Source organism: Onychostruthus taczanowskii, unplaced genomic scaffold (genome assembly GCF_017590055.1).
Source record: "Onychostruthus taczanowskii isolate IOZ18803 unplaced genomic scaffold, ASM1759005v1 scaffold19, whole genome shotgun sequence".
NCBI lineage: Eukaryota > Metazoa > Chordata > Aves > Passeriformes > Passeridae > Onychostruthus > Onychostruthus taczanowskii.
In genome coordinates this window covers 560,787-584,409 of record NW_024499128.1, presented here as the reverse complement: position 1 = coordinate 584,409, position 23,623 = coordinate 560,787, and the positions used below count along the sequence as shown (strand labels likewise).

The 23,623-nt window shown below is 40.5% G+C and overlaps 1 protein-coding gene across 3 annotated transcripts in view; it reads right to left on the bottom strand.

Moving 5' to 3' along the window:
• LOC121334658 (katanin interacting protein) overlaps positions 1-23,623 on the bottom strand; it is a 56,333-nt gene that overhangs the window by 7,520 nt on the left and 25,190 nt on the right. For all 3 annotated transcript variants that reach the window (XM_041401988.1, XM_041401986.1, XM_041401989.1), the window contains exons 14-23: positions 21,730-22,615; positions 16,779-17,507; positions 15,809-16,017; positions 12,116-12,179; positions 10,047-10,224; positions 7,565-7,730; positions 4,149-4,306; positions 3,762-3,826; positions 3,311-3,421; positions 1,355-1,494 (exon numbers count right to left, since the gene is read on the bottom strand). In XM_041401988.1, the coding sequence (XP_041257922.1) occupies positions 1,355-1,494; positions 3,311-3,421; positions 3,762-3,826; positions 4,149-4,306; positions 7,565-7,730; positions 10,047-10,224; positions 12,116-12,179; positions 15,809-16,017; positions 16,779-17,507; positions 21,730-22,615 (2,706 nt within the window). The remainder of the gene's footprint in view (positions 1-1,354; positions 1,495-3,310; positions 3,422-3,761; positions 3,827-4,148; positions 4,307-7,564; positions 7,731-10,046; positions 10,225-12,115; positions 12,180-15,808; positions 16,018-16,778; positions 17,508-21,729; positions 22,616-23,623) is intronic.

Sequence of the window (23,623 nt, the reverse complement as noted above, 5' to 3'; positions counted from 1 at the left end):
TGCAGCTTTCCAGGCAGCCTGCTCTGAGGATGGGAGCATCCACAAGCTCTGGCTCAGCAGCCCAGCTCCAGAGGCTGAGCATCAACAGGCTGATTGCTCCATCCAGCACCTCCCGGCTCAACAACCATCCCAGGGAGAGGGAGGAGGGAGAAGTACTCTGTGGATCTTGCAGAGGTGTAATTTGCTACAGTTCAAGGCCACAAAACACCATTAAATTGCTTCTGCCTCCTGCATTTCACACATTATCAATTTACCCTTTAATACTGGTATTTTGTGCTCTTCTGCAGGACTTCGGTGTCAGCAGAACAACACAAAGAGAGAGAATTCCAGAGCCTGTTATTTTCCTTTTTCCCAAGTGAAACAGCCTTTGCAAGCGTGTCTTTAGTAAGGACATGAGCACACTCAGATGGCTGTCAAATCAATCAGTCATCCTGTTGTAAGAGACATCTGAGCATCCCATCAAATTGCCAGGATTCAAGACCTGGGATCTACACAGCAGGAGCCTCAAGCATCACACAGACCTTCCACTTCCCTAGGAAATGCAAGCACTATTCCCAAGTGTACTTAAAAGCTTTACCTTAATTATAGCCCTTCATTACAAATATCATGATATAAATTAACAATTCCTTGCTTTTAATGTTCTAATTAATAACTGCAACATCTGGAGTGAGGAGTTCACCAACACAGTAAGCGATAACTTACCACATGTCAAGTTTATACTTTGTTTTCTTTTTAAATCCGTTCTCTTATAAGAAATAAAAGCACTTTAATTATATCCATTACAGGCCCCTAAAAAACATCCTTTTCCAAAACAAGATCAGAAATCATCTAAGTTTATCTACTTTTCCTGTTTAGATTTTTGATATCCCAGCTATTAAACATGGGACTTTCACTAAAGGGCTGAATCATCTGTGGCCTTAGGACATGAAACACTAAGTCTGCCATTCCTAATCTATGAATTTGAATTCAACATAGATAATGAGATTAAAAAATAATTTCTCACTGCTGGAACAACATTCATTGTATTTTGTAAAATGAACTGAAAAGCAACAGAAAGGTTTTTATTGCATGGAACTCCTTCATCAGTGTCTTTGTCACAGTGACTCAAAAACCATCTCTGGAAAATCTTCTGCTGTTGCCCCATGGAGAGAGGAGATTATAAACCTGGGAAACCTCCATTGCTGCTGCCTGTGCTGTGCAGAGAGGCTGCAATAAAAACAACTTCTGAAAAGCATGATTTAGCATCTGTTCCTGATACCAAATTTAGCTGTGAATTCTATATGCTTCCCTTTTCCTCCATGCTTCCAGTTCCATCCACACACATGACTAGAACAGAATGAAAAGGAAAATGTACCAAACCAGGAAGAACTGGTGCCAGCCACATGTGCCTGCCATCAGTGGTGTCATTCACTCTGTCAATCAGTTTGTCTGGAGTCCGGATGTCTCCAGATACATCATCTAAAATGTTGACACTATCTGGAAAAGCAGCAATATCTGAAAAAAAACTTTAAGCATAAATAACCTAAAAATGGATATTTCAGAAACGCCATATTTGAAAGTCTGTGCTGTTCCCAACTCCTTGAATGAGTTTTCACCAGTCCAGCAATATTCCCAGCACTGCACAGCTCAGGAACTTGGAGCACATATTTAAAAGCAGGACAACCCTTAGATATTCTGGCATTCCAATTTATTTTTAAAATAGGAATCAAGTAACTAGCTGCATTTAATCTATTCTCAAATATGTACTTATGACTTCATCAATAAAGTTCCATTAGCAGGAATAGGCACTTCCCAGCTTTTTGGTGACAAAGTCCCATATTTTTATCATAAACTTGTGCAAATTCCTCATATAAAACCTGTCTCAAGAAGAGTGTCTTTGCAGGAGACAGTCATCAGTCAGACTAGGTTTTGCTTGAGTTTCTCAAGGTTTGTAGTAAAAATCAGTAACCGTAATAAAACCTTTTTTCATTTCTTTGAAAGGGAAAGATTAAACCCCCACTGAACAGGCAACCAGATTTTCTCTGTAAAAGAACATTTACATTAAAAACATATATGAATGTTAAAGACATGCAAAGAAACATGGATGGATGGCACTGTCTCCAGAATTATGAATCCTGAGCAACCCATTTTGAGGGACATTAATTTCCCCCTGTCCTGAATTCTAGAAGTCTGTAAGTATTCATAAAGAATTGAAGGAATGACACAGCAATGCCTCAAGTGTTTAAGAAAAGCTTGATTCAGTTGTGAATTATCACATTAAATATTGCACTAAGACAAATATGCTCTTTTGGGATCCTAATACATCCCACACACAACTGCACAGGTAGGAAAGGTGATCACTCAAAAGGGCCTGAGGGTTCTTTACCTGGCTCTGTTTAGCACTGCAGAGCTGAACCAGGACAGTTAAAGATCCCTGGTTCTTAAAGACAATTTGTTACCACTTCTCAATTTCAAAATGTTTCTTGTCCATTATAAATGTTACAAGTTCAGGGTGTATCATACAAAAAACAAATCAAAATAGCACTTAGGGAAAAGCCTTTATTTCATGGAATTCCCTACTTATTCGGCAGTGAGGATCCTTAGAGACAAAACAATTCCTGGAGCATTTGTGCTATTTTTTCTTTCCAGGGCCTAAGAAATGTTCCTTCCATGAACCTCAACTATGTTAGCTGCATCTTGGGGTATGAAGCTTTCAGCTCCTAGAAGACTTTAGCTGGTACAGAGCACAAAGTGCAACCTTGATGAACATCAATCTTCCCAACATGCCCCTAATTCCCTCTATTGGATATCCAGGGAGCACTAAATGAAATTCAATTCAAACTCTCAGCCCTGATCTTCATCACTGCATTGGGTGTCTAGAACAGCCTAAATCTCCAGAACACGAGTTAGGAAAAAATTCTTGAGGCACAATGAAAGATTCCATAACAAAACAAAACAAAACAAAAAAGAACAAAACAAAAAAAAATTGAATTCAATGTTTTCTTATGAATCTATAGCTCAGCAAACTTTCTGATCCTTCCCCACCACAGAAGAAATGTCAAAAGCAGAAAATACCACACCCTTCTTAAGCCTTCCCTTCTCTAACTTTGTCCTGCTTTGTTGGTGCATCCCATTGAGAGAAAAAAATGTTCTGGAAATACACAGAAGCCATAAAAACATATGGGAAAGAGGTTCATCACCAAAACACAGAGAAATAGAAGCCAAGTTAATCCCATAGGACAGCCTGGCAATGTGCAGTGATGCCCTGTGTCAGTGTGCCAGGGAGTAAAGTGCATCAGCAGGGCTGGGGTGCTCGGTGTGCAAAGGATACTGTTCTCAGTCAGTAGGATCTGCTCTCCATGCTCATTGAACAGCTCCAGCCCATTCAAACCAATGTAGTAGGGATCACCCCAACTCGTCAGGAGCTGGAACTGGAAAATAACTAAAAAGCAAAAGGCTATTAAGGAAAATATCAATACAGAAGCTTTGTCCTAACAGACTATTTGAAAATGTATTCTGCAGCCCACGATGCCAGAGACTCTTATTTGCAGTTCAGGAGAAAAAGCTACCAGAGGATCTGAAAACAGGCCACATACTCACATATGATGTTTCACTGATTTATTCTTAAGCTATACTTTAAGGAAGCCTTTCTCATATTTTTGGTATCTGGTTAATACCTTAAAGCGCCTGAAATTGCTGGATTTATAAAGCTCAGGACTCCTAACCATGGTATGTAACTCTAAAATATCCCATATGACAAGGAAGAGGACAGGGAAGGATACAACCACAGGGCATTAATGGTGCTTCATAGTCCATGCTGGCTTGTTCCAGTGTCCTTGAAGTATTCCTGACCAAAAAAAAAAAAAAAAAAAACAAACAAGGCAAACCAGGTTTTTTACATACCCTTGGCTCATTCAGAAAAGAACAAATCCAAAGAATTAAACCTCCACAGCCACCACCCCAACACCTCCACCTGTGATGCTGGACCAGACTCCCCTCAGAGCTCAGAGCAGTTTGGTCAGGGTTCAAACCAAGTGAAGCTCTGCTCTAAGTGCTCCATGTTTTCATCCAGGAGCCTCACACAGGCAACTCCAACAGGGAATGTGAAATGACACTGCAACAGTGAAGAGAAATCCTGTGGTTCAGACAACAAAGACATCCTGTTTTACCTCCTGTGTACTTTAGGAGCTGGCTGGGGCTGTAGATAGTCAAGAAAGAGAATTTCTTGAGCAAAGTCAAAGTGACAGTTGCCTGGTCCCTTGCGGATAAGGAAGCCATCCAGGGGGGAAATGCTGTGCCCATCCAGCACCACATGGACCACCTTAGCCTGGTTTAAAAGAGCAAAACATAAGATTATCTGATGGTACATGACATGACTTCCATTAAAATAATTGCAAACAATTCCATTCACTTCAGAGACTGAAATAATTTCACTTAGCTGTATTTATTTCGTTCCTCTAGAGTGTGACTTCCTTTGGCAAAAGAAAGCTGCAATCCACAGTGTCCATGTCATCACTGACATTGATGGGGATAGCAGAGGTGAGTATTTGGAGGGAAAAACACTAAAAAAAAGTACTGACAGATCCTTTAATTACTGCATGGCACTAGATCTCAGCAAACTGAAGCCTCCCTTCTTCCCAGAGTGCTCAAGCATTGGCACAGGCTGCCCAGGGAAGTGGTGGGGATCCCATCCCTGCAGGGATTTCAGAGGTGTAGATGAGGCCCTTGGGGACACGGGTCAGTGCTGGCCTTGGCAGTGTGAGGTTTGCAGTTTGACATGATGACCTTACAGCCCTTTCCCAACCTAAACCATCCTCTGATTCCTGAGCCTGCATCAATATTTACACACATCAAGAGAATGGGAAGCTCTCAAGTCAGCCCATGTCACAAAGGGAACCTGAGGAGACATCCTGCACCTGAATGCTCTGCTAAGGCAGCTGGGATTGCCCAGCCTGGCTGGGGGCACCCTTCCAGAAATCCCACAGCCTGCTGCTCTCTCTAGAGCAGACTTTGGTGCTTCTGTTGCATTTACAGCAGCCTGTATTTCAGCAGTCCTATTTTTCTTTGTGGCAGGTGGCACTTGGATTTCTCCATGATGACACAAACTCCTCTGCCAAGCAGTGCTGTGTGTAACCTTAGGGCATATGAATAAAGAAAAGGTACCTGTACCAGAGACAATTGAGCTGTGGCCACCTCAGAGATGCAAGCACACCTCTGGAGATTAAAGTGAATAATTCAGGGACATTTATTCAGGTGATGGAGGAGTCCTGGTCCCTTCACCCTCCCCCAGCAGCACCATGTGGAGCTGCATCCATGATCCCAGGTGCAGAACAATTCAACCAGGCTGCAACAATTAATCACTGTACCTTGATCTCTAATTTGTTAAATATAACTTAATGTTCATCACAAGCAGCATTTACTGCCCTGTGTCTCTCAACAAACACCAGTTTGTGCTAGACTGGAGGAGGGGCTCAGTTCATTTCCATGAAGATTAATTAGGAGAGAATGTTTGTATGACTACCAAGTGTGGAGAAATAACTATTTCTGGCTTAATCTTCAATACACTTGGGATCAAATAAAGGAAACATCTTTTTCATATGAGAAACTCTTCTGCATGCTGCTTTCCAGCTGAATAAGTCTGCCAGGCTAAGGAGAGGAAGTGAGAAATCCACTGAAATTCACTTTCCTAAACGGAAACACGTAGTGAATGGGAAGTCTGGAGAGTCAGAGATGGAATCTTACCTATTATACCACAGCTGCTTATATTTATGTGCCCTTTACAGCCCTCATTTCTAAGTAATTCTCATCATCTGAGGAGGCACTCAGCCGTCACATATTGCATTTTACAAATGGCATAACAAAGCTCTCACAAGGTGATTTTTCAGAGAGCTGCAAATAGCACCCAAGTCTTCATTCTGACAGTCACTGCCATTACCCTCTCACACTAAAGCTGTGACTAGAATCCCCCAGCCTGCAGCTGCCTAACAAATCATCCCATCTCACACCCAGGGACTGCTTCCTAGAAGGAGCAGCAATACTTCAAGAGACAGATGTCAGGATGCCCTGGGTTTACAGCCTAAAACCTCCTTTCCTGTGGCCCAGTGGACCTTGCATCTTTTGTTTTCCAAATAATTTATTTTATCCTCCTACAAGACTGCAGGTATTGGCTCCTCCTTTAAGTGGCATCCACTAACACTCATGGGACTTTCAGTATTCATGCAGGTACCAGATTCACCTGTATCAGACTCACTTCTTTTTCCTACCTAGCCAAGTAAACTGCTAAATATACACCTTCCTTCTTTTTTTTTTTAATTAGTTTGGCCTCCAGAGACCAAATTCCGTGTTAGATTTTACAGATTTAATAAGCACTGCTCAGCAACAACTAAAATATCACTAAGTTACCATCATTATTATCACCTTAAATCCAAAACACAGCTCCTGGGAAAAATTAACTCTCTCCCAGCTGAAATCAGAACACAAATGACACTAAAAGCCCTCATTTGTATGTTTAGATAATAATGCTCAAAATGCTCCAGAACCCTCCCATGTGTCAAACATGCTGGACAAATGTGATGGAGCACAAAACCAGGGGCCCTCTGTTTAAATCTCTGGATATCTGGGATTAAATGGAGATATTTTCTGTCCTCTCTCCAGTTTAATATGTGCCAACATTTTTGTTCTTATTTATTGCCTGAATTTGGAATTGAGAATGCAACAGTTGCCTTTGGGTGGAAAATCTGGTAACAGGTGGATTGCTAAACTTTCTGTGCAATGAGCAGCAACCTCTGGTTCATTATAATTATCATTACAAGTGGTATCATGACATGTGTAAGTACAGCAGAGGAAGCAGGGACAGCCAAACTCAGAGCGAAAAGGTGTAAAATTATCTCCATCAGGTGTCAGTTGGGAATCCCAACAATTTAGTATGGAAAAAAAAATACAAAGTAGGCAATTTGCAAATAAGAGAGGATTTATGTTAATTTTAGCTAAATTTTTATTTAGCTGAATTAGCTAAAATTAAAAATTTAAAAATATTTAGCTAAATTAATTATAAGATTATTTAAGAATTTAAAATTATTTAGCTGAATTAATTTAGCTAAACTGCTTGAAGGTGGCAAATTTCCATTTATTAAATGTTCATATTTCAAAAGACTCTTCCTGGAAAAGGCAGTACTGAGTGAGTGGCCTTCTGAACCTGAACTAAACAGAATTTCTTTGGAAAAGTTTCCCTCATATCATTCCCAGCATTTCAGGAAATACAGAATCATATAGTAGGTCTAAATACAAGATATTGAGAGGATACCAGTTCAGAATCATATATCCTGAAAACAGTATGTGCTATTGTATGTGTCTCTTAGAAAAATCAGCTGTGAAGAGTTCTTTAAACCATCTCTGGCTTTTTTTTTTTACTATCTGCTGTTTGTGGAGACAGGAATGCATTATACCTGCCACAAAATTCAGCCTCAGACAATCTAGAAAGATTTATGGTGTTCCATTAAGGCAGCTATATTCATTCATCACAGTACCAATTTTCCAATGCACTGCTGTATATTTTTGCTGGCAGTGCTCCTTTTCTTTTACTTACCCCTCTGTAGGTATCCTCTGGAGATTTATTATAGTTCCAAAAGCGAAGCCCAGCAATACTTTCAGTTTTATCAAAATGGATTGTGAGCAGATGATCTTCTCCAAAAGAGAAGGGAATGAGCCACATATGGTCATCCTCCACTGTGATATTAGTCCCATCTATTAACCTACAAAGAGAAAAGTCCATTAGCTGCACAAAAGGAAAAGCTGCCTTCTCTCATCAAAGGCGGGGACTTTCCTAAGGTTCATTTTATTCTAGATGCCACTTCCAGCTTCCAGGGCTTCTCATGCCCTTGTGCATGCAATTAAAAGCACAGAAAACATCAAAAATAGCATACAAGTATTGAACTAAAGGCAGTGGAGGGAGAAAAAAAATTCAGTATTTTCTTTACTTGGGTCTGCTTAGGAAAAACAGCGAAATCCTTAGGTTTTCCCTCTGTGAACAGGGACAGGCAAAGGAAAACTCAAGTGCCTTTGTAGCAAAGTGGCTGAAGGCAGAACTCAAAGCCAGGCACAAGGTAACTCCTGAAGGCAGCTCCTCGCCCAAAGCAGTGGATCTGGCACCCTGCAGGGTGTTTCTATGCCAACACAAGGCTGCTGGATCCGAGGAGAGCTGGATGGCAGCTGGATAACCCTGAGCAGGACCTGGTTTGCTCACATCCCTCGTGGACACAATTAGCCATATCCCTGCTATCTTACAAAGCTTCCAACCAGCAGGATAATGTCTTTTCATGGCAGCACAGGCTTCAGGCTGACTAAATAAAGTTAAGTCTGCTGGTTTCTGACATTATATTCTTCTACCACAAACTGTGCCATACAAAGATGGAGTAAAGGAGAATATGAATTAATTTTCCACTGTAATTACTTTGGTACACTGCCAAAAAAGTAAGTTTATAGTTACTATTTATTTAAAAGTTTAATGGAAGAATGAGTGCCAGACTTAGCAATTCCTTAAAGAAAAAGATTTGAATAATGACTCTTTCACAGAGGAACTGATTAGGGAGTCCATGAGAGAAGAGATAATTCTTGATTTGGTCTTGAATAGTACATGGGACTTATTCCAAAAGCCACAGTTGAGAGCACTGCAATGTACTCAAATTCAGCATGCTTGCAGGAACACCCAGAGCCAAAAGAGCCTCTATTTCTTGTGCCCAAAAAAGTTCTCCAGCAAAACAATCAAGAAGGTAAAAAAAATAAAATAAAAATTAAAAATATAACCCACTTACTAAGAAAGATGTTAGAAAGAAGGAGGACTTGAAAACTCAAAGGCAGCCTGGCTCAGTAGCAGGATAAACAAAGTTATTATGGGCCATCTTTCAGCAAAATTCATGACGAAAAAAGCCCTAAATTGATAGACTCATAAACTCTGGAAGGTTAAATGCGTACACACAGGCCAAAAAAAGAGTCTGAAGGCTAGCAAGCAAAAGATACAATAAATAAAATCCCTCAAATACATCGGGGCAGAAAGCTTGCCAGAAATTCTGCACGATCAACATATCACTAGGCTGCAAAAGGAGCATTCAGAGAGGAGAAGGCACCAACAAAAAAGGTAAATGAATTCTTTGCATCTGGGTCCATCAGGGTGGGGTCTGCAGGGACTCCCCCAGCAGAATCTGTTCATCACAGGGGATGGCATGGGAACATTTCTTAGATCAGCAACTGCCTACAGAGGAGATTTTCATACAAGATGGCAGAAGGAACAAGGAATTACACACAAGTAAGACTGATATCTGCATTAATCAGATTAGCAGAAATTACACATGGAGTTAGTGTGCATGGAGATAAATACAACATTCTAAGGAAGACTCCAGAGCCTTTGAAAAGACATGTCCTAATTCATAAACCTGGTCCCAGCCCATAAACATGCCAGCAAGACAGGATTACAACCAAAAATACCCTTTAAAATGGAGAGATGACTCAGAAACAACAGGATGCAGCTTCAATAACATCCAAAATAACAAGTCCTCTCCAGATCTACAGCCTATCATTTCTATACCGCTGCCATTTAGATGCACAAGTTAATCTGAGGAAATATACTTGTCAATGAAGAAAACTTCATTAGATTTGCCAGAAAAAGCACTGCAAATTGGCCAAAAGAATGGCACCTATTGGTGCAATTCCCCAACACATCCTCACTCTTTGCTAACGTGAAATTTTTCCTTGAAATTATCCAGAAATCCTGCATAAATATCACTCAATATGCACAGACAGATGCTACAGAACACCCACATTCCTTCCTGGAAAGTCCTTGGCAGAAATACCAACCAGGCATGTTCTCATCTCCCAGCTCAAACACCATCTTTTGGAAACATCTCATTCATGTTTCTCCAACAAGCTGTTCCTGGACAGCCTGTGAATTCCAAGAATGAGCAGTGATGGGATAAAAATCATGTTCACATTAACATGTGTTAACATAAGTTTATAGAAATGTGTCACTTCAGAAAATCTGATGTAAAATGCATCCCAAGTCTTTGGTTACTTACTTTTCTAACGTTCTGGAATCTCCTGTGTACTCTGGAAGATCATTTAAGTCTTGGGGTGAAGCAGAAATCTGTTCTGCATTGATTTTTAATGCTTGACCATCCTTTCCTATCACTTCAAGTCCTGTCAGCCCCAGGTAATGAGAGTCTCCCCAGGTCATGGTGAAGTTCATTTGCAGGCCTACATAAAGGAATATAGATTTAATGCCTCTGTAAACTTACTGGTTTGTGGTGACGAGCCAATGTAAACATCAGTGCAAATCTCAGTGATTAGCAGCATGGATATTTTGTATAGATTAAATCACTTTATATGCTGGAATTGGATATTTCCTGCTCTCTTTGTCCACCTCCATGTAACAACAGCTTCTTTAATCTATGTCAGAGCCCTTCAATGTGCCACCAACACCTTGTTCACTTGAAATTACACAACTGCTGATCAAGCACGTTCCCAAGTGCCTCATTACTGGGACTGCACCCTGCCAGCCAGCCAGTGACACATCTAAGCAGTTACATGACAGATTTCATGATTATGCAGATGCAGAGAAGACCCATTAGTCTGAAGTCTATCCATCATCTTTCACCAGCTAAATGGCTGTATAGATTCACATAAATCCAGCCTCTCAGAAATCCATACATTTTTAGAAAACACCTACTCACAGTTAAAGCAAAGAAAAAACTTGGTTTACTAATGTTTTTTAAATTATTTTCTTCACATCAGAACGGGACACATGGAAGCATTTTCATGGAACAGCATCAGTGAAAAGCACAAATATTGATTAGGCTGTATCTCCAGAAAATAAACAGGAAAGAAAAGCCAGATGGACAAAAGGCTGAATGTGAATCTCCTGTTCCACCTGTTTTATGCCTTACTGAAAAGACAGAAATAGCATGTACAGATATAACAAGTAAAATTCCAATCTGATCAGGTTCCATAAAAATCCATCCCTGTAAATTAATAATACCTTTCATTTCACACACTACAGAAGCCCACAAATAATCAGGCTGGGTAATGTCTAAAGAAGCACCAGTAGTCACAATTTATGTTTGTAAAACAAACAAGCATTAAACCTCTTAAACCATCCAACCCAGTTACCCCTAAAAAGCCAGAGCAAGTCTTGATACACACAGAGATTCACTTGGGAGTAAGATTTCATCAGCATTTGCTGGGACACAAAGAAATAAACAGCTGTCAGCTGATAAATCTGGAGCTCTGGCCACACTGACAGCAGACACCAGTCCCAAGGCCAGAGCTGAGACTAAAGCTGCTCAGGGTACAAGCTGCAGGAGCAGAATCAGTTTGTTCTCCAGTGCAAAGCAGCCCTGAAGCAGCCAACCACACAGATTTAGTATTCCCCAGAGCTTAGGATTGGTTACAGAATCTGAGGATGACGTGAGGAAAAGGAACCTCTGAAGGTGTCTAATCCAGCTCCAAGCTCAGAACAAGTCCAGCATCAAGGCTCTCAGGAGCTCATCCAAGGGATGTTTTCCTGTCTCCAAGGCTGGCAGATTCCAAACCCTCCCAATCCAGTGTTGGATTGCTCTCAGGGTGAAAATTATTTCCTAACACCCTGCTGGAAACTCTTGTCAAAGGACCAGGAACTGCTCCTGAAGCTTTTGGGCTATCCAGAAACTCTCTGGACAACAGCTGAAAGGCCCACAGAGAGCTGGTTTGGTAGAGGATAATAAATCAGGTACTTAAGCAGGATATAACACTCTGATCTAGCTTTACTCTAGGGTTTCTATTGTCAATCCAATCTAAAAAAATTCAGTCAGTACATAAATACAAAGGATTGGGAGAGAATTACTGGGTAAGGGACACAGCTATTAGAAATCCCATTCAGGGACTAGGCAAATGGCTAATGTTATTTTTCTGAGATTAAAAGCCAACTGCTACAATATAATGTTGTAAATGCCATAGCAAACAAAGCTTCTGCCTTAAATATTCAATTCTCTTCTTTATTCTAGACCAGACATCTGTCACAAAGTGCTGTACAGCTCTGACAAATCAGATCATCCCTGATAACATGTTTGGGGGAAGGCTGGTAAAGCAAGAAGTAAATGTAAGAACTTACATTTTCCAGTAAATATTCCTGTTTCCTTTGCTATGCATTCAGAGGCAGAGTCTGGCTCTTGAACCTAAAAAGAAAGTCAAGGACCAGGTTCAGTATTACACTTACACTGACTGCTTAGAAAGTCTGTATTTGTAAAACAGTTATATTTGTACCTGTTTCTTTTTGTATATCAATCTCCCCTCTGCCTCCCCACCCAGGCTGTCCTGCAAAAAATGGAAAACATGACCCAAAATGTAGAATATCAGGTGGGTTTGAAAGCCAAGACATTAGGGCACAGTTTTAGCTTAGTGCATATAAAAATGTGAAATGGGAGACTCCATAGTGTGAGCTACCTCTTCTCAAAGAGGCTGAAATCCTTAAATAACACTTATTTCCCTGCTGACTGCCATCAGCAAGTGATAATATGCTGTATTTGCAATATGTTGCAAATCTGTTGCAGACACAAGGAGTCTGGAAGGAAGTCAAGACCAGAGAGTGCCACCACAATTTCTTCTCAGGAATTAAGAGGCAGAACAAACAAGCAAACTTGTCCAAAAGCTTGTGCTTGTGCTCTGGCAATGCTAATTAAAAATTGCCTATGCTGTTCAGAAAAGTGAAGAAACAGATGACAAAATTTGCTGATCACACTGGGGCAATCAGGGTAGTAAAGACAAAAATGGCAAAGGATTGCAGATAGAGTTCACTTCACTGAGTAAGTGGGATAAAATGGCAAATTCTGTTCTCTGTGGACAAATGTAAAACAGAGAAAACAATCTTAACTTCACATATACCAGTACTGGCTCCAAATAAATAATAGTAGATTAGAATGAAATCTTGGCATTTTTATAAGTAGCTCTATAAAAATATCAGCTCAATCCTCATTAGTAGTCAAAAGGCCAAACAGGAAATTAGAAGTCCAGACTCTTTCTCTTTAATTCATCATTAGAAATAAACTTCCTGTCAGCCACAATACATCAAATGGATCTACACTGTGCCTAAGTAAAATAAATAAAGACTTGTCAACACTTGTCTCCTTGTTCCATTAGATCCCTGCAATTTAACCACTGATCCCCAGGATCTCATGGGCTCCCAGACTGCAATATCCTCCATGTGGCAGCAAATGTCCCTGGGGGAATCAAGGCAATTCAGGTGAGACTGAACAAGAAATGGGCTCTGAAACGAACCCACAGAACCTACACAGTGGAAAATCCCTCCCACTGGGGGTACCTCTCTCGCAAGCCAGTTCTGTTCCTCACAACAATTCTAAAACATCAGCCTGGGAATTAAAATTTGCAACTTTACTGAAAATCAAAACCCATGGACACTGGGTTTACTGATTGCAAAATAATGCCCTCCCTAGCAGACCATAAACCATTTGTGCCAAGGCACCTTATGACCTCTTTTCTCCCTTTCTTATCTACTTAGATCCTTTCCTCATGATTCCATTCCACTGATGCCAAATATATATTCTTCCAGATATGGCCTCATTTTCTACTATTTCATCTACTTCTGCTAGTGGGCATTGTCCTACCTCTGTTCTTAGATTCTTATGGCTAAAACAAAACGGCACCATAATACAGGAGTTATTGGAAAAGCAATAAAAAGCAGAAAGTATTACCATGATCTTACACCTGACCAAATGTTCAACACCTTCCTAGGAGCAACCATTCTGGAAAAGATTTAGAAGACTAACACAGGGGTATAAATCTCTTGAGTGGCTTGAAGAAGGGAGTGGGGAATAATTGTTTCGTTTCTTCCAACACAAAACCTAGAGGACATTAAATGAAGCTAGGAACAAACAGAAGGAGGTTCTTTGTGCCATGCAGGTTCAGCTGGGAAATTTGCCATGGAGCACTGTAAATTTTAAAAGTGCATGTGGGTTTAAAAAGCTGGTGGATGAATTAATGCAATAAAAATCTGTGGCAGGATATTAAACACAGAGGTTAAGTTAAAAAGTCCTTGTGAGACACATTTCTAAGGGCTGAATGAGTGTTTTAGAGAAACAGCACTCTGTGTCTGTGCTGTTCTTTCTTTCTCTCTCAGCAGCCACTATTGGCCCCAGAGTTGAACCAAGTGCAGTAGCCACAGGTCTGATCTGCTATAAAATCAACATGTTAAAGATTCCTGAATTCATAGACAGACAGACAAGTAAGACACCTCTGTAAGAGCTTTTGGAAAGTTTTTAGTAAAACACATAATTTCATCTACTAAATGTGCAACAGGGAATAAAGGGGAAAGAACAGCAGGGCTGCTCAAACTGGTCAATACTGGTCTGACAACGTTAGGCTGGGGAGGACAAATTGTGCAGTGGATCTGTATCACCCTGGTAGCACAAACATCCCCCTACAGAAGTCCTGATGGTACCAGCAAACACACAATGACAGGGAGATCAATGGCTCAGTCACAACAGCTTTTGTTACTCCACAGCTGATACAGCAGTTTCAGAGTTACAGCAGGGTGTGAAGGGCATCAGAGCTGAACAGCAAAATGAAAGGCAGGGCCAGTGTCTGAGCAAGGTCCTGGCAGTCCAGGGCCAAGCTTCTGCCATGGAGAGGTCCTGGTGAATGCTCACAATAAACAGGTGATCAAGAAAAGAAAGGTCAGCTTCAGTTTGTCTTCATGAAACCCTGCACTGTGCAAGGTTCTGAGCAGTTTCAGCTACTGCAAGCAAAGATGGGATCAAAATTCCTGCAGAAGTCTAAGGATTAAAGCCACTGACTCTGGTCTTAACAGTGAGATCAAATTCCAGCACCACTGGATCTCCTTTTGTTTTGTCTTGAGCCACAAGAAAAACAGGACAAGACATAAGGGGAAGGTTTGGCAACCACACGAGGCTCATTAGGAACCATACATCCTTGGGCAGATCTTGGCTGGAGCAGCTGGAATTTGGATTGATTCAGCTTTGGATCTCCTGACAGACTCCCAAGTAAGAGTGTGAACCCTAGAAAAAGACAACCTCACTGATGCAACAGAGGATGCTCAGGAAGATTTTGAGAGAGTAGAAAATTTGAAGGAAAACAGCTCAAAGACTGCCACACACCACCTTGAGAAAATCCTGTGGGATCTTTGCTCAGACACTTCAGACACTGGACTGCTGGGCTGGAATGGCATAAGGCAAGAGCTCAAGAGCTTGGAAATACAGCCTTCCTCCAAGGAGTGAAATACCTTCTGCATGGACTAGAAAACAGGTGCTTTTATGATGCAAAATGCACCCAAACCTGTGATGATGCTAGTCAAAAAAAAAAAAAAATAAAAAGAGGAAAAACAAGGGGAGGGTTGAGAGGAAGAGACCCTTCTCATTTAACATCCTTCATTTGTGGAGGAAGAAACCAACAGTATGGAAAATATGGAAAAACCTTTGGTTTGGAGTGCCAGGGAGCACAGCTACTCAGGAGTAGCATACAGGAGTAGCTGTATGAGAAAAATCACTGATAGTGCAGAAACCTTCAGGAGTACCCAAACCATAAAGAACTCCCCCCAGTCTCTATCCAAGTAAGCAAAGAAGTAGGCTTATTAATTAATCAGGGAAACCACAACTTGGAGGACCTTTAGGGCTTTAAAAAATAGCATAAATTATTGATCTGGTGAAAAATGTCTTTAAAATAGCAATAATTGTGTTAGTTTTTCTGCAGTTTTATTCCAGCCTGGAAATGTGTCTATTACTTCCATATTTCAAACAGACATTTACAGAGTTTTGAACATAGAGGCCCCCACCTGTTGATTCTCTGTTCTCAACCCTGCTTGTGTAAAAGGTCTCTCATCTCCCTCCCTGTCTGCAGTTGTTGGCCTCTTCAGCTCTTCCTCATATCTCAGGGAGCTGGAATCTCCCATTTCTCCATCATATGTCTCATCATAGTAGTAAATGGCTTCAAGAATATCATCATCAGTAGTGAACAATATGGTATCCCCAAAGTGCTCTGGAGCTGAAGGCAACACACAGAATTAAAAGGAGAAATAATGCAAAAAGAATATAAATAATGAGAAAAATTATTTTTGGTCCTTCTTTGCATTTAATTTGCAGCAGTGTTTAAAGATAATATAGGGCCAATTGATACTGACTATGGCTATAATTAGAGTTTCACTCTCAAACTTATACTGCACAATGGAAAATTAGAGAATTCAGATGGAAAATGAGAGAATTTCAATTCTCTAATGGATTCTATAACACCCTGCTGGAAATTCTTGTCAAAGCACCAGGAAATGCTCCTGAAGCTTTTGGGTGATCCAGCAACTCTCTGGACAATTTCTCTAATAGTCATTCATTTCAATGGAAATTCCATTTCTCTAATGGAAATTCAATGGAAACTTAGAGAAATCACTAGAGAATTCAGCCAGATTTTAGATACATAGAAAAGAAAATGGAAAAAAAAGCTTCCCAATCACCTTTTCCAAAGACCATGTATGTCAAAGCTGAAACTTTGAAATTTCTAGTGCCTATCTGATGGGATTGAAACACAGACTGGTTGCTAAGACATAGTTAAAAATGGAGATTAGCTTTGTATGCTGCTAAAATCCCCAGTATCAGTGAAGAATGCATTAATGGACTTTGCATTATGTTTTTGAATTAAACAGCAGACAAAGTGCCAGCTTGCTTTGAAGTGGAAAATGATAACAAACAAGCCAAATGTATTTTGTTTGTATTGTACTGCTATTTCCACAAGGAAAATCAAAAATTACAGCCTACCTCCAGACAAGGTTCCTGAGGCTTTGGCAATCTCTCCTTTAAAGATGCACTGCTCATCCAGCACCATGATGATGTCTTTCACACCTCGGAAAGAGTGGATCCGGGATTTATTGTAATTCCAGATCCTAATCATAGCCACCTGACAGGAATTCACAAAGTCAATAAAGACAAAGTGAGGTTTTCCAGGGGTGAATGGTGCCAGCCAGAGGTGCATATCATCCTGGGTCCGATTCACCCCATCTATTAGGTTGGTTACTATCCTGGGATCATTTCCATAAGCTGGTAAAATATTTATGTCAGGGGGTTCAGCTGTTATTTTTGCAATCTGAACAGGCTCTCCTTTAGAACTGAAAATTTCAATTCCATTAAGACCAACATAGTGTCTGTCTCCCCACGTTGTTCGGATGTCTATCACCAAGTGCTGCCCATGAGGTAAAACTGGGATTTTAAAATCACTTCCATCTTGTATCTCCACAGAATTTTCTTCCTCTTGCTTCCTTGGTAGTGTTTGTAGTCCCTCTTTTCTCTGATACTCTCCAGGCCGGTTGATTTTCTGTTGATGGAGAAACTCATCAAAAATATCCCCTTGAAAATCCATGTTGGAGATCCGACCACGGTGGGAATAATTAAATTTCACCAAGGAGTTCCAGGACTCCTGCAGAGTGTGTTCTTGCTCACTGCACCACTTCATTCTAGAGGTTGCTACGTCCTTGATGGGAAAGTCTTCATCTGAAAACAACATTACAAAGGCATTTAATGTACAAACAGGGAGCAAACCACTCCAACACTGACTCTGCAGAATGATGTTGTGTCCCTCACTGGGAAATTCTCTGACAGCAGCACTTTTATTTTGCCTTTCACAAAGGTCACGTGTCCCAGTTTCCCTTCCCCACTCAGACACAATGAACAAAATCACTTTTACCTATGGAGAAGCAGAACTCCTGCCATGGTACAAACGGCAACTAAGTTGAGGCTGTGAATTCTTGCCTCAGCCCTTAAAAAAATTGGGATTTTTGCTCAGTGATACTTATTGTGTGACTGTTCCGGGAGTTTAAAACAGCCCTCTGCATTTCTTCAGGTCTTTCATACAGCTGGAAATGGCTGAACTGGTTCATGTAAGGCACTATGGAAAAAAGCTGGTTCTTCCTCTCAAAATGAACCACAGGTGTATAAGGAAAAGTGGTGGGAAAAGGAGTAGGTTCAGCAAGCAGGGAGGATGAGGTGAGCATTGCATTCTAGGCTGGTTATGTCCAAATATTTTTCCTATTTTTCAGCACGCGTGAGATGTAGAAAGAGGATAATGACAAGATATCCAATGGGAATGCAACAATGGCAGGGTAACAAATCAGAGGGGCCCAGTGGGAGCAAAGCATCTTCTCCTTGTGGCTGCACTGGGGAACTGCTTCATTTCCATCTCAAAACAATCAAGAACAGATAATAACCAAGATTTTCAATAAAACAGTCACTCATGTATTTTCTTCAAATAAATGAAGAAAAGGAAGTGGAGTAGTGAACAATTAGAGGCCCGTGGGCCAGATTTTACTTCTGTACAGTGTCCTTGGGTGGATACTAAAACAAATGGTTATCAAGAATAAATGCCAATTGCTGTGAAATGCAAAACAAAATTTTCCCAAAAGACTGCTCAAGACTAACTTTTAATTGTGTTTTTGGAAATACTGGAAAGAGGCAATGTTCCTAATCTATGCATGGCAAATAATCATTTACAGTGGGGACACGTGAGATAAAATTAAGAATTTTAAAGCAGATGGGAAACTACGTGGAAAAAGGTTGTCTTCCAGAATGAAAGGCTGGAGACCAACCTGGCACTCCTCCTTACACCACAAGGAAAATGCAGACATGAAGGAAAGGTTCATACTTCAGAGAACATCAGACATTTTTAAGTCACTTTCTTGCTCACACCACTACCAGTACAGATACTCAAGAGGTGGCTGATCCCCAACACTACATCCCAGAGCCTCACAATTCACCTGGACAAGGCACTGTACAAATATTTACCCCTTGAAAATGTCAAAGCTTGAAAATTTTGGGATGAGCAGAGTACAGAGGACTCTCCTAATTTGGGAGGGTTTTTCCCTTTTCAAGCGTGAAATACTTCCAACAGTCCAGAGGTTACAATTCTGAAACCCCTCTAGGGCAGTGCAAGGGGAATTTAAAAGGTTTTGAGTTACTTTAAGGAGTGGTAACAGGAGAAGTGGAGCTCTGAAAGGAAAGCAAAGGTAGCCCAAAAGCAGACACCAATGGCTGAATGCTTACAGGGTGTGGCTTTTTTAAGAATCTAAAATGCATTATTTATTATTGACACCTCAAATATCCAACTCCTCTGTGGGTGCAGGAGTGTCTTGAACCACCAATTCAGCTTCTGATGGTGACACACACCACACACAATTCCTCTCAAAACTTTAGAAAACTACATTCTGGAGCAAGACCACATAGAAAAAAAACACCTTTCTTCTCCCTCTGTTGTGTTAATCTCTTTTTTTACTCCCTGCAGTTATAAACAGCAATCATATTTCCATGCTGCAATCACATGCTTCATTTCCCAAATCATTCTAAAAGCTCTCCGCTGTATCTGTTCCACTTGGTAATCAGCTTTCCTGAAAATGGATGATCAGAGCTGCAGTTTTCCAGGTGAGGTCTCACAAGTGCCTGTGTTGAGATATTGAGGTTTCCCAAGTACCCAAAATGCCTCTGCTGATCCATCCTGGGAGTGCACTGCTCCAATCACTGCTCACACCAGCATTTCACTCAATCTGCCATCAGCTACTCAACCATGAGTCTTCTCTTCCTCGGTCATTTGCAATTGATGATTACTCAACTTACAACTTAATTTTTGGTTATTAGTCCCTAGATGAGCCTGCAAGCATTCTACTGAATTGCATTCCATTGCTCCAGTCCTCAAGTTCATCGTTCTGTGCAGTTCTTCAATCTCCTTAACTCATAATAAACCAAATTATATGTTATTTGCAAATTTTATCAGCGTGCTCCAACCATTTCCTTCGCACATTAAACGGGTTATCAAAGAAAAATTGATGTTTTTATAGCAACATTAACTCGAGCCAAGCCTGTACGTGCTGTTCCTAATTCCTGTTGTTCTTGTGAAGCATTTAGTGACCAAAGCCATGCTGTGACATCCACGGGAGCCTTGAGCCTTCCCTTTGTCCCACCCTCCACTGCCCTTCTCCCAGTCCCAGGCCAATTAAAATCCAGCACTCTCAGGGAAACATTTAAAAGGTTTTCCTGTTGTTAAAGCTCTCTCAGCTCCATTTGAAGATGGCTTTACCCTGCACACACAGCAGAGAGAACAAAAGCTGCTGGGTGGCTGCAGTTTCCCAAGCACTAAAACACATCGGGAGCTTTAAGCACCACAGGACAACCTGCTCTGAACAAAATCAGAGAAAATTTGCATTGAAACATTATAATCCTCATCTTGTCGTTTGCATTGAAATTCCTAATTTATCTCCATTTTCACAACTGAACAGAACTTCCCAAGGTGGGATTTATTTACAGTTTTCACAGCATGAAGGTTTTCATGTAACAGATACTGTGAAATGTGTGAAACAGTAAATGGGCTGCAGGGAGTGGGGTGGGTGAAGGGCAGGTGGCCCTGTTCCAGACTTCCCTGTTCTTCTTTTCTTTGAGGTGTAACTTCAGCTACACTGATGAAATTGCTGTTTTCTCCACAGAGGGTCAGACAAGGAAAAATTCAGACATTCTAAGTTTAGAAAGATCCATTTTCCTCATCTTTGTCTAAAAAACCCCTGCAGTACCTGCTGTAGAACTTGAACTGGCACTCCTTTATTTATGTGAATTTGCTGTCCCTTGTCACCCTTACTTGCGTGTAAACACCCAAATTCAATATACAGCAAGAAACATTTTCATGTGAATTGTTCTGATGTTCAACCACCCCCAAAATTTCAATTTGTATTTTTGTAACATCTTATTCCAATTCTCTAGGTCTTGTTGTCCTTGTTGTTATATCTCTTCATTTGAGACAAGATACTGAATGCTGAAGGATTACAGAATGCCAAGGAAGGGGCATGAAGGGTCCAAAACCCAGAAGTCAGAGTGACATGGCTTGAAACTGAAAAAGGAAGACAAACATATATCCCAAGCAATGGCAAGTTGGTGAAAGAGAGACAAAGTAGAACTTGTGGGTAAGAAATTCTACTTTTCTGTTATTTACACCTGTTAAAGACAAAAATATTATCTCATGCCCTGAAAATTTCCTTGCCATGGATTGCCAGATGTTGGGATAAAGGGGAACTTGGGAAGTTGCACAGTTCTCCTGCTGTTCCCTGGGGACACACTGCTGGATCCTGCCAGAGGCAGAACACAACTGCACAAAGCTGCGTCCACCTCCAACAGGAGATTTGGGGAAGGAGTTCAAGGATAATCAACAGCACAGAGCAGACAACAGCTAAATTTATTAGAAAACTTCATAAGTAAGCAAGATGTCTGAGGGAGAGCTTTGTGAAATTATGAGCAGAGAAGAAAAATAAGGGTAATTTTCCATTCACTCTGAATAAATATATTCTCACCAAGAAAGACACAAAGCCACTACACAAATAAACTCTGCAAATTTGGGATGTAATCTTCTTTATCTCTCTGCAGATTTTAATTGATATTAGCAAACATTTGCTGTCTACAGGACTGTCAATTTTTAGAATGTAATTTACTGAAATTTCATCTTCCAGCTGCTCCAAATAAAGGAAAAGCCCCTAAATCAGAATGTAAATTTTTCTGAAGTGTTTCATATCAGGAGACAGACTGAGTATTCTCATGAGGAAAATATTACAAATAGCCAAACTAATATCCCCTGTCTAAACTCCCAGGAATCTCCAGAAGTCCCTTCCACCTAAAATGACTTGGTGCCTCTGCAAATGGAGAACACATCAGCACTTGGACTAAGGTTGCTATTGTGACTGCTTACCTTTGAGAGCAGAATCTTCTCCAAGATTTGTAGTGTTTAATCCTAGCTTTTTACCACACATGACACTTCTCCTTCCACTCATAGGGTACTGCAAACCACAGTTTTTGTTGGAAAGGGAGTCAAAAATGTCCAAGTCCACATCAGCATCCTTTCTGGTCAGTGTTTGTGATCTCCCGTCTCCAGTTGCATTTCTACTATTGGATCCTCCCAGTTCATGCCTCTGACATTTGACATCCTCATTTATCAGATCTGAGAAGTTTTTCATGATTTCATCTGGCTGTGTTTGAAATCTTGAGCTGAAATTCTGTTCTGCAGCAAGCCAAGGAGGCTTCTGCCTACTGGGAGAGACTTGATTACTCCGTGTTAGCTGGGAAGATGACTGTAACCAAGAAGGAATTGCACCTGCAGAATCAGTCAGTTTTCTTCCTGTTAACCTTTCCATTTGCTCACTCAAACAAAGCTCATCATCAGACTGAACGTGCTCTGGAACTGCTGCTCCCTCCTCTTTGGCATCTTTTATACAAACTTGAGATGGGAACACTTTTAGATCATCCTCTAACTGAGAAAAATTTTTCTTTGTAAAGCTGATTGAGTTCATCTTAGGCTCAAGAAGATTTTCTTCCGGCAGAGCTGTCCAGTTCAGTGAAGCACTGTCTGATTCTGAGCATTTAAAATGTAGGTCTGTTTTCTTGTCTGGACCTGCAGGTGCATTTCCTTCTTTCCTCTCAGCTGAGGGAGAGGCTGAGCTATCTTGCTTGTGATCTCTAAGGTCAATTGTGGTATTCTGGTCAGCAAGGAGATCTCCAGAGCCTCTCTCTAATTCACCATCAAATACAAGGTTCTCATCAACATATAACTTCACCTTCTTTGCTCCAACATCAAGGTCCTGCAAAAATAAAGGTGTGAAGATTTCAGTCAAGCTTTCAAGCATTAGATATCACAGCTCTGAGACTCTGACATTTGAACACTTAATCAATAGACAGATGAAAACAATTAAACCCTGTGTCAGTATGTGCTTTTGACTGCTTTTTAATCTAAAGCTGAAATTACTAAGAAACACTGTGTAATAGATAAGATTTTTTTAAAGGACAGAAAACCCTGCTAGACACTGCTATCACTTTGTCTGACAAGGTTTGATTATTTAGAAAAGCTTGAGGGATAAAGCGTAGATTAAGTACAATTATATTTGATCAGGATATAAATTCCAGAGGCACATTTTGCTTTTCATCCCTAAGATTCACCACTTTCATAACATGTTCCACAGTGAACAACCACCCAGATCAAAGCCACCAGAGTTAAAAAGAGTTACAGAGTTACAGAAATGCAGAGCTAGGAAGTACAGCGAGAAAATAAAAATCATCCAGTCCATCTTTTTCCACTGAAGAATGTAAAATAACCTACACCATTGTGAGGAAATCTGGTTTTAACAGTTTTTAACTAATCTGCCTTGATAGCCTATCTAACATTTAACTAGCCTTTTAAACAGCAGGCCTTCATCTCAGACACAATTCTGCCACTCACAACTTTATCTCTATGTTCTCCTTCTCTGTGGCACTCACCAATACCTGATTTTTTTTATTCCATTGAAGTTAGAACTAATGTTCTTTCTAGTCTCTTCACCATTTCAATATAACCTTTTCTTCCTCTTGACAAAAATACCATTATCTTCAAAGGAAATACAGAAGATGAAACACTATCCATCTCCATTCTGTTCTCTAACTTGTCCATCTCATGGAGTCTTTCAGAGACTCTCTGTTCTTTCCTTCTTTTTGTGAAAACTAAGAAGCTTTTTGTGAAAGTAAGAAGTTTCAGATTCATCCCTCTTGCTCATTTCCAGCCTGTCAGTTCTCCTTGAATATGATTTTCATTTTCCTCTGCTCCCAGACTAAACCAA